General features: G+C 36.3%; 1 protein-coding gene across 4 annotated transcripts in view; it reads left to right on the forward strand.

Annotated features, from left to right (window-relative positions):
• LOC114653083 (dual specificity calcium/calmodulin-dependent 3',5'-cyclic nucleotide phosphodiesterase 1C-like) overlaps positions 1-12177 on the forward strand; it is a 930233-nt gene that overhangs the window by 818775 nt on the left and 99281 nt on the right. For all 4 annotated transcript variants that reach the window (XM_051929365.1, XM_051929364.1, XM_051929366.1 and 1 more), the window contains one exon: positions 9908-10028. In XM_051929365.1, the coding sequence (XP_051785325.1) occupies positions 9908-10028 (121 nt within the window). The remainder of the gene's footprint in view (positions 1-9907; positions 10029-12177) is intronic.

Below are 12177 nucleotides of genomic sequence, written 5' to 3' on the forward strand. Positions count from 1 at the left end.
GCCCAGCCAAAGTCCAGACTTAAACCCTATAGAACATCTGTAGAGAGACCTAAAGATGGCAGTTTACAGTTTAATGTAATGGAGTTTGAGAGGATCTGCCAGGAAGAATGGGATAAACTGCTCAAATCTAAGTGTGCAGAGCTTGTAGAAATCTACCCAAGAAGACTCAAAGCTTACTTGCAGCCAAAGTGGCTTCTACAAAATACTGAATTAAGGCAGTGAATACATTTATGAATGTGAGATTTCCATTTTTGATTTTTAACAAATCTGCAAACCTTTCTAAAAACATTTCACATTATCATTATGGGTTATTGAGTGCAGATTGATGGGCAAAAGTGGCAGTTTGTTTGTTTAAAATTAAATCTACAACACAATAAAGTGTGCAGAAAATTAAAAGGTCTGAATATTTCTATAATCTCCTATATATATATTTTGAAATTAATCCTAACCAAGATACTTCTCACTTGGGTCATCTTTATACATTAAATTGTATTTTAAAGTGTATAAAAATTAGCTTGAATTTGGGTGTTGCTTGAGTTCCAAATGTGTAGGCTCTGACAGTTTGATTACTGTTAGAGTTAATTTTCTAACATGTGGTGAAACCACCTACTGTAGTTTGCATCATTATTAGCTAAGAAATTGGCAGCAGGGTAATGAGTTGCCTGTGAGAAGTTTATAAATCGCTGTCTGAGTCTGTACACTACTGGAGGCAATTACAGGCACTAATCATCGTTAAAAGTTTAAATAAAGTTGTATTGCTTTTACAAACTGCTTAAAACAGACCTATTAAATGGATTAAAAATGCAATAAACTTTTATTTGGCCAATATGAAAATATTTTTACATGTGTGGTTCCTTTCTCCAGTCAGCTAGACAGAAGACAATGGGTATTGCATATGCATGACAGTGTTTATTATTCAGTGGATTGTATCTTCATTTTTCTCCTGTGTTGAATATTTTACCTGCTTACTCCACTTCAGGCACAAACTATAAAGTATATTTGTGAGGTTGCGAGTAGAGATTTTTTAAAATTTTGAAAGTTACAGAAATTACCATAAAGGGTCAAAGGGTCTGGAAATAAATAACAGGCAAGAATTTGATAACAAAAAGACAAGCTAAACCCAAATGTCAGAACCAAACCATAAAATAATAGTCATAATTATTAATCTTTTTTTTTTTTTTACTTTTTCTGCATACAATAAAACTGTGCCACTTTTTTAAAGGATTTGTCCCTTCTCAGATTGTAAATAAGTTGTTTAATATTCTTCAATTACATCCAATTAAGAGCCCCCATAGTGACAAAGTGATGCCATAATGCTAATTTCACACGAACAATTATACCTAGTGTAAATACATATTAGCACAGTGGCGCAGTGGGTAGCGCTGCTGCCTCACAGTTAGTAGACCTGGGTTTACTTCCCAGGTCCTCCCTGCATGGAATTTGCATGTTCTCCCCGTGTTAGATGCATCGGCGATTCTAAATTGGCCCTAGTGTGTGCTTGGTGTGTGGGGGTGTGTGTGTGTGGTGCCCTGCCTGGGGTTTGTTTCCTGCCTTGCGCCCTGTGTTGGCTGGGATTGGCTCCAGCAGACCCCCGTGACCCTATAGTTAGGATATAGCAGGTTGGATAATGGATGAATGGATAAATACATATTAATTTGTTGTATTTGCGATCAGATATACTTAAAAACCTACTTAACAATAGAGGTGTTGCTGTTTTGCATCACAACCTGTTACTCTTGATGGTTTTAATAATAAATTAAACATTTTCCAGAGCAAGTACTTTAATGCAATTGTGTGTGTGTAAGAAGCTGTTTTAAATGGTTTCATTTTAACTATAATATTAAAATACTGCTGTCATCAGCTAGCAACAGATAATGCACATACATAGTGACACTTGTTTATTGTTATGATTTAGTCAAGGTTTTCTCCTTGGCTTTAGTATCTTCTCTTTTTGCTTGTGTAATTAATTTTTTTTGTGAATTATGTTTTGATTTGTTTGAATAACTATTGTATGTTCTTGATTTGTTTTCTTTTCTTTTGTATTGTATTATCATGTATATAGTGTTTTCTTGTTTATTAATCACTTTACATTTTATGTTTTGTTTGTTTAAAAGTTCTGTTAGTTATATTTCTTGTCTTGTAAATTTTGTATTTTCCTTCTCATCTTTGGATACTCTTATTGTTTAGATTTTTTAAAAGAAATTTTTAATAATCATTTAAGGAGAGTTTACGGTCTCCCTCTCCCTTTTAAGTTTATAAGCTTGGTATTTTTTTAATAAATTTATTTTGTATTTTCAAAAACAAGAACATTACAATGGCATATTACTATATTAAACAAATAATAACAACAGATAAAATAATATACTTTAAAATCCATTTAGAGAAAATGAAAGAAAAATAGAAATACAAAGGGAAAAAAAAACAACAACATTCAAACCCACCAAAACCATGGCTTTTGTGTGTGTGTATGTGTGCAGGCCACAAGCCTGTTTAGAAATCTGTGGACTAGGACTCATTTGTAGTATATTACTTATGGTTCCAAGAATAAACTATTTGCTTTACTTTCATAGATTTCATGATATGCAATATAATATTATTATTGTAAATATTATGCATTCATATTTCGGGTTGTTGATAGAATTAATCTAATAATTACTGTAAGTTACAATTTATTATTAAAAGTATTATGTATTTTCCATTATTTTTAAATGTATGTAATGAATCTTTAAATATGATTCAGTTCCTTGTGCTTTGTGGGTGGAGCGACCCTGACATCACTCTTTCTGAGCCCTTACTCTGGCAATTTAAGGCCACAGCTGAGTAAGTTCAAATCAGGAACATATTGTTTGTATAGAAGTTGTAAGTATTGTTATTTTTCTTTGGGACTTATGTTTTCTTGAATTATTTTGCTACCTCCCTCAGTTTTCACTTTTGGATTGTGGATTTGGACTTGTTTAGTGTAGAATTGTCTTTTAGGTAACTCTTTGTTGCCTATTTTTGCACTTTTGAGGATTTTGCTTGTATTTTTTCAAAAAAATACTTGGTGTTTACCTAGGATTGAAGTGACCCTCCTCTTTGTGAAGCTTTTGCAATATTTTGGGACATTTCTTGTTATTCTGCCCACTCATTTTGTTTGCAGTCTATTAGGCCAGAAACCTGCCTCTAGATGTTTTGAGGATAGCTGGATTTGGGGTGATCCTTGGGCAGGCTGCTTAGGTTATGGCCTTGCATTTATGGACCTTTTAGGAGAACAGATCCACATTTTGCTCTGTTTGGGACACCAAATCACAACAGATTAAATTAATTAATAACTGAAGGTAAAACCAAAAACTTTAAAATACTTAAAACTGGGACAAGAGGATATAGAACTGTAATATCTGACATATAGACCATTTCACTTAGCCAACAGAGACAACCAAGAGACAAATCTTAAAAGAGGGACTAATTATAGCTTTGCCTCACAATGGTTCAACAAAAAATGGAGGATTGAGCAGACTGTTTTATTAATTTTCAGATGATAGCCATAATCAGCAGGACACCTCAAAGACCAGCAACAATCAGGTGTATCACCCCCTTATTTTCAACATTTAAGAAGAGTAAGGGAAATAGTTAACAAAGGATGAGACAAACATTAACAGAAATGAGACAAAACATAGGATATGGGAATGAAGTTCCATTTCAGTTATGTATATTTGAGGTTCGCTGATCAGGAATTTTATCAATAGTTCTAATGACCAATTACTTTTACAGAAAATAATTTGATTTTGAATGTGCTGATCATTTCAAGACGATCTGCCACTCCTTTTGTCAAGTGACTTAGTCTGTTTATCAGTCTAAACAATTAATCATTCTTGAGGTCATGAAACTATCCTAACAACACAGTTGTAAAGTAGAAACTAACCTTGGATCCAATGCATGGCATAAAACCAGATTCACACTTTGGGTAATTCAGAGTCAGAAAAGAATTGTAAATAAAAACATAACCACACACACATATAGAAAATATTCAAAATAGGTTGGCTGCCAGTGGTCAGAAGCTTGAACTCTTCTTTATGAACAAGTTATTAGGGCAGAGTGGGCCTACAAAATAGATACATACAGGTATATATTTGTGCCAGTTCGTTATACTATTAGAAAACTGTCATTATTAAAGATATTGAAAGCTATTCACATTGGAGTGGAGACAGCAACTGACCCTCAAGATAAAATTTTGAAGCAATGTGCCTCATTGAAGAATAGGCTGTCATTGAATTTCTTGCGGTAGAGAAGGATTGTAGAACAACATTCACAGTTAGTTAAGAATTGTATTTTTACATATCTGGAGTCCTCAAGGATAGCATCTGTGGAAAATGGTTTGAGATTGGTTGACAGTTAATGCATGGTGTTGCTGCTAATAGACTAGAAGATGGGGATACAAGAACATAATGCATGCTCTTATTTCTCACTTGTGCAATGGTGTTGAAACTGACAGAGACCATTTATTAAAGTGAGAAGTATAGAAAATAAATCTAGCTGTTGTATGAGTCAGAACATTGAATAAAAAAAATATGTTGTAGAACTTTCTGACTAACATTTGTCAGTCAGTCAGTCATCATCCAACCCGCTATATCCTAACACAGGGTCACGGGGTCTGCTGGAGCCAATACCAGCCAACACAGGGAGCAAGGCAGGAACAAATCCCCAGGCAGGACACCAGCTCACCGCAGGGCACTAACATTTGTAAAATGGGTAATTAAATTTCCTGGTATTAAACATGAGACACTCATCTTTGAACATCCCAATTTACTTCCCTTATATAGTATCAGCATATGAAAAAAAATGTATCAATCTCCAAAAATCATCTATGTCACTATGTTCATAAATAAAAGGGAGCATCTCAACTCCATCCTCTTACTTAGATAGATAGACATTTACTGTAGATAGATAGAACTTTATTTGTCCCAAGGGAGAATGTTGAGTTTTAGAGATGGTCCATAAAAACGTAAATAAGTATTAAATACACAACAGAACTACTGAAAGGTAAGGAAAAACTTCAGACTTGATCAAAGATAAAAAGAGCAGTCACATCACTGTAAGGCATTATTAAGGTGTATTGCCATTGGCATGAAGGAGTTCTGGTTGCATTTCATGACACACTTCTGCTGAACAATTTCTTGGCTCATAAGTACTTAATGATAGTGTATCAGAAAGAAGATGTTCAGCATTGCTAATATTCTTTCCTCCACCTACTACCTCCAGTGGGTTGAGAGTGTGTTCCATAACAGAGCCTGCCTTTTTAACTAGTTAGCTGATTTAATGGCCCTCTCTTGAAGTTACCAGCCCAGCACACCACAACATATAAAATCACTCTGGCCCTCACAGTGTTGTAGAACATGTAAAGGATGTCACTACCCACATTAAAGGAGTGGAGCCTTTCTTATATATTTCATCTGTTTTATAAGACCAGTCCAGCCTTTTATACAGTATATAAGTTAGGTGATGCCAAATTTTTCCCTAGTGAGTGTATGGTGTGTGTGTGTGTTCCCCTGTCCAGGGATTTTTCTTACCTAGTGCCATATGCCTGCTGGGATTGGCTTGGTATACCAGTCTTCATTGATATAAAAGCAAATTATGCCTCACCTTCTTTTCCTTCACTACTCCATTATGTGGTCCACTTTGTTAAAGTTCAAGCCTGGCAGGTCAGAAATAGATTCATTTAGCAACACTTTCATGAAACACAGAGTGGAAGAAAGTAAAAAATCCTTGTTATACCTGTTAAGCAGTAATAAGATATCCATTTTATGGCCAAGGGAGCGAAAGTTTGCCAGATGTAAACTTGAGAGTGCTGTTCAAAATATTTAAAGTCTGAGGTGTACAGAGTGAAGAGAAAAGGAAACAGGGCAGTTCCTTGGGGAGCTCAAGTGTTGCTCACATCCACATTTGAGACACAGTCCTTGAGCCTCAGAAACTATCATTCACCAGACAGATAGTTCATTATCCAGGACACCATATGCTCATGAACCTAAATATCTCTGTGCTGATCTGTTAAGGTGGATGGCTGTTAATGTATATGGCCATTTTAATAAATACCTGAAGTTTGCAATATTTCACTATCTGCATTGGAAATAAATATAGAATGCTTAGTAGATGCAGCGCTCTGTCTCTTCACTCACTGCCATGTTAGAAAAGTAAATAAAAATGTTTAGGAGCTTATTTTAAATAGTAGTAGTGAAAATTAGAGGGAAAGAGAGTCTAAAAATTACCATATAAACAGATAGACAGTAGTATAAATGCATTTATCCAAGATCACTTTAAAAGATTTAGTCTACTGTTAAAAAGCCCATATATAGTAGATTATGTATTAAAAACTGCTTGCCTTAATGCTAGAAGTATTAAGATTAAAATAAGAGTGTTAAATTTGGAAAGAAATCAACTTCTTACTCAGAGGATGTGTTCAGATCTTTTTAAAATATGACAGGGTCTAATCACCTTGGAGTATGATGTTTGCTGACGACTTTGTGATCTGTAGTGAGGTTAGGGAGCAGGTTAAGGAGACCCTGGAGAGGTGGAGATATGCTCTGGAGAGGAGAGGAATGAAGGTCAATAGGAACAAGACAGAATACATGTTTGTAAATGAGAGGGAGGTCAGTGGAATGGTGAGGATGCAGGGAATAGAGTTGGCGAAGGTGGAAGAGTTTAAATACTTGGGATCAACAGTACAGAGTAATGGGATTGTGGAAGAGATGTGAAAAAGAGAGTGCAGTCAGGGTGGAATGGGTGGAGAAGAGTGTCAGGAGTGATTTGTGACAGACGGTTATCAGCAAGAGTGAAAGGGAAGGGGATTGACAAAACTTATTTTGCCTGGTGTGTGTGTGCATAAAGGTGTTATAGGGTACAAAATCTGTAAATTATGTTCTGTATTTTCATTATATTTTGCTCAAGACAACAACTGATGAACTAAATTCAGGACTCATCAAGGTATATCCTCTTTCCAGTTGTACCTCACTTTTAAAACAGGTGTTCAAGCAAAAGAGGAACACATGGCAATGCCTCAGACTATCAATTACTTTACAACCTGAGAAAGGATGGACATCTGGGACAACAAGTAGCTAAACTGGTGTTATAGCCTGGGAAAGGAAGACATGCCAGTAGGTATTAAGCAACAACAAAAAAAGTTTTATTGTTTGGGAAAATGGGCAGTGAATTCATTCATCATATTGACAGCCAGCCAATCAGAATATCTAACAATCACATAATAAGGAAACTCTCTTGAAGTGCTGACAGAGTGACAGGCTATGTTATTCCTAAGGCACTTGTGTGATTTAAAGTGCTAGAGGTTAACCAGCTGTATGTGTGTTATTCATGGGGCACTGTTGTGGTTAGGGTCTGTGTGTATGTAGTCTCATGAAGTGCTAGGAGAGTGACAAGTTGTGTTATTCATAAGGCACTTGTGTGGTTTAAAAAGTGCTAGTCATTAACCAGCTGTGTGTTTGTCATTCATAGGGCACTGTTGAGTTTCTGTGCATATGTGTATATCTATGTATGTGTGTGTTAATCTTAAGATGTAACAGTAGACCAACCCGGTAACAAATCTGACAAGTACACTTATCCTAGATAAAGGGTAAGTAGAGGGAAATACCACGATAATACAAAAGGTAACGTGTAATGAACATTAATTCCATTTGGTGTAAGTTCTTGCCCTTAGTCCTGCACTGGCTACCTATGTACCTGCACAGGATAAGAATACTGAGAAAACTGAAGAATATGATAATCATTTTCTTTAGATTATGCAATATGGTTATCAATATTTTCCTTATACTGAGAGAGGTCTTCTGCTTTCAGGTTAGATGTACAGCCTTTTAATGAGGGGAGTACACAAGACTAAAATTGGTGCCAAAAAAGAGAACAAAAACAAAATGAAGTTTTTTTCAAGAAACTAATTATCTGCCTTGAAAAAGCTGCATAGTGACCAATTTCCATTAAACCCTGGCCAATAACCTGTTGCTTTGGCTTTTACAGGGTACATTAACTTTATTGAAATTATATCTCCACAATAATGCTGAAATTCTAGTGCAATTTAAACAAATCTTTTATTGCATAGCGACTTTCATAATCTTTTGCCTGCAGGAGTAAAATATATTTACTGTCCACAGTTTTCTATAAAATTAATTTAAGGGGCTATCTGATGCTGCAGTTTATATAATTTTAATTTAGTTGGTTGCAATTAATTTTAAGATGCTCAAGGCCAATCGCAACAATATGCATATCTCTATTTCATTAGCGGCCTCTTACAAATATGCCATATTCAGCTTTTACTACATAATAACATCTCATACTCATTATAATACGGTTAGAATTTGCATTGTTTCTGCAGGCAGTCATGAGATTTCTTTTTTTCAATTACTGCTTTGTTAATTTGCTAATCAAATTAAAAGCAATGGTCAATGCTTGAGCCTTATTTAACCAGAGCCTAGTCAGCAAATCTGCTATATGAAATAGTGTAATTTAAACATTTGTAGGTTTGGAAAAATATACTGTGTAATTGCTTGAGACAATGTTATCCCCTTTAACACTAAGTACTAGAGTTAGTACACTATTAGCCCACTTGTCTCAAATTTAGACATGAGTGATTTATTATGGAGGATTCTGATTTAGAGAATTTAGAAGCCTGTTAGTAGTAGAAGCTTCTGATTGACCAGCAGGGATCATGGTTTTGTGCTTGATCATCCCTGCTACCAACCCAATAAGTCCATCGTGTATTTGGACCACACTGGCCGATTTCGAGGCATACATACTTTTACAAATAAGCATAAATAAGTTTTCCAGTTTTGTCGGAGCCTTTTTGTAGACAGGTGTCTGTTTTCTGTGTCTGATCTGATTAGTAGTACACAACGGCACCTTATAAGCAATACTCACACATTTATATGTTCAGAAATTAGGTGTGAGGGTCTCCTGTACCTATACTTTTAGAAACAAATAGGTTACACTGTCCATAATTTACAGTTTAACCCTTGGCAGCTGTTATTTATCTTATATACTGAGTATCTTGATTCCATAGGCACACATTTCTATAGAGAACACAATCCAAAGGCACTTTGTAAACTGTACATAATAAGGCCATAATAAAAAGTAAGCAGAATGTTAAACATTAAAATACATACCATATCAACAGTTATAGGACAATTCATTGCCTCCCACAGTTAAAGTAAAAAGTCATGGACATATTAAAATATAGTATTCATAAACGTGGGTCCTAAGATTCAATTTGAATAGACACAATTAAGCAAAAGGATCCTGACGATGGCTGTCAGACATTTAATCAGGTTTTATAAAATCTGAATCTCATCTAACATGCACAGGAAAGCAGTGTAATGTTGATTTATATAATGCTGGATGGATGGATAATTGACTAGCCATGGTACAGGTAACAGAATAATTTAAAAATATTTGCAATCTCTTGCCCTGTATGCACTTTCAGTGCCTTTCCTCAGTATCTGCGTGTTTTTGAACCTCTCTTCACTGGTGCTCCCTTTCTTGAGTATATTCTCATAAAGCCATCTTCTCAGACTGTCATTATTTTCATGGCTGCTTCCTTGCCTGTAGTCTGGATTATGTTTTTGCCACACAATAAAGCCACAGTGACCAATCAGAATGCTCTGAGGTACTTAACACACAGTCATGCTTAATTAGTCTATCTGAATGAAAAGGAAACATTTGCCTTACTTTTGAAGGGTCAATTGACAGTAATGACAGCAAATTAAGCACCTTCTTACCTTGACCATATACTCATTGAATTCTGAAAAAAAAATTGATGACAAACTGTGTCAGTGGAACTACTGAAGGCCTAAAGAATGAAGCAACAAATGTTTGCTTAGAAGAATGAAACTAGAGTTTGTTATACAATGAAATGTTTTCTTCTTTATTTTAGGTTTTATCGATTTCATTGTGGAGCCAACGTTCACTGTGCTTACTGATATGACAGAGAAAATTGTTACTCCCCTGATTGATGAAGCAGCTCGCTCTGGCCTTACTGGATTTCGCCGTTCCAGGTTAGTTGCTATAAGTAATATACTATGTCCAAAATCTCATCATCCAAATATTCTCAATAATCAATAGTTCCAGTAGGCGAAAGCAAACATTAGACAGTTATAGAGGCATACTGTATCATAATAAGCCATATCAAAGAGCTGTGTTGCTAGGGGTTTCAAAATTAAAAAAATCTTGTGTTAAGCAGTTTTCCAAATAAGGTAAGAACTAGCATAATGAAAATAATTGATGCTATGTGTATAAAGTGTACATGCGTAATATACCAACCCAATTTTTAAAACTTTACAGTACCAGCCTTTGACATGCAGTAGGTTACATGGGGAAAAACCGACCTTGACATGCTGTAGGGTGCCCCAACCTAGGTTTGACATGATAAAGACTTGATGAGTGACACATACACTCAAGAGGGAAGTGGCGTGGAGTGCGGTGCACCAAGGAGACTGGAGTAAGATGGGGAGGGTTGTTATACCTGTTAACCAAAAAACAGAGCAGTGCAGTAGAAAAATCTGTCTATTTAATAAATTATGATACTAAGAATTAAAATATATAAAAACACTTATTGTGGAAATGATTTACAAAACACATGCAAAATGCAGAAATATTTTAGCACAGCATGTCTGGTGTAACATGATGCCATTATTAGGGTGAACCAATCTTTAAAAAATAAATCTCAGAATTTGCCTTCAAATAAATTTTTTTTTTCATACACATTAGAATTATATTGAAATACTGATGTTCATTCTGACACTCCTAATACTTATTGAAAATCCATCCAGGAAAAGCTACAAAAAATAAACAAAGACTGCTAATCGCAATGCTGATCCTGATTTGATGTGATCCCTCACTTCACAGGCTGCACAAAGAGAGAGATAAAGGACATTTTCTGTACTATTCCGATTTAATTTTTCATAGTTGTGTGTATATACATTTTTTCACATATTTCTAGTTTTTGAACATTTGCTGTAATTAGTTTGTGGTTATTGTGCCGTCTGTGCATTTTTTTGTTTGAGGAATGGTGGTACAGTGGTTAGCAGATTGTCCAGTTCAGAAAATTCATAAGCATTAAAGGTATTTCATCTGCTCCAGAGGTTTTACAGTTTCTTAGAGAAAAAAAATTGCAGGACACCTTCTCAAATGTTATTGTTGCTTTTCAACTTTCCCTCATATTGCTTGTCACAATTGCAAGTGTTAAGTGATTTTGCTGCAAGCTCACGTTAGTGACGAATGAGCTCACATCCGCAATTTGGACAGAAAAGACTGAATCATTTGACTCTTATGTCAATTGAGAGTGATCTGGTTTGGAAACTAGATTTTAGTGATCTGATGAAGAGCTTTGCTTCAAAGAAATCCAGAACAGTACAATTTTGCAAAGTAAGCATTTGTCTGTGTTAAAATACAGAATGGCCTGTGCAGTATTTTATATTTCTGGGCCTTTTGAACCAGAAGAAAAGGGCTTTTAAAGACGGTGATCAGCATGAGCTGAAGCGCCTGCAGAAGGAACTCCGAGTCCAGCTCAGGGCGGCGAAGGAGCAGTACAGGAGAAAGCTGGAGCAGAAGTTGCAGAATAACAGCATGAAGGAAGTGTGGGATGGGATGAAGATCATCACTGGCTGCAGCTCGAAGCGGGGTACCACCATCGAGAGAGACGTGAAGAGAGCAAACCAAATGAACAACTTCTTCAACAGGTTTGACCACCCTAACCCACTCTCACTCTCACCTCGGAGTACTGCACCCTCCACACATCCTTCTGCTGATACCAGCATAGGAGAGACATCCCCACCCATAATTACAACAGCGCAAGTGAGCAAAGAGCTAAGGAGACTTCGTGCCAGCAAAGCAGCGGGTCCAGATGGAGTATCGCCACGACTGCTGAAGGTCTGTGCATCGGAGCTGGGGGGTCCTCTACAGCGCATCTTCAACCTGAGCCTGGAACAGGGCAGAGTCCCGAGGCTTTGGAAAACATCTTGTATCACCCCATTCCCAAAGGTATCACGTCCTAGTGAGCTGAATGACTTTCGGCCTGTTGCTCTGACATCACATGTGATGAAGACCATGGAGAGGCTGCTGCTTCACCACTTTAGGCCACAGGTTCAACACGTCCTTGACCCTCTGCAGTTTGCATATCAGGAGAAGGTGGGAGCGGAGGATGCC

Source organism: Erpetoichthys calabaricus, chromosome 6 (assembly GCF_900747795.2).
Source record: "Erpetoichthys calabaricus chromosome 6, fErpCal1.3, whole genome shotgun sequence".
Classification (NCBI taxonomy): domain Eukaryota; kingdom Metazoa; phylum Chordata; class Cladistia; order Polypteriformes; family Polypteridae; genus Erpetoichthys; species Erpetoichthys calabaricus.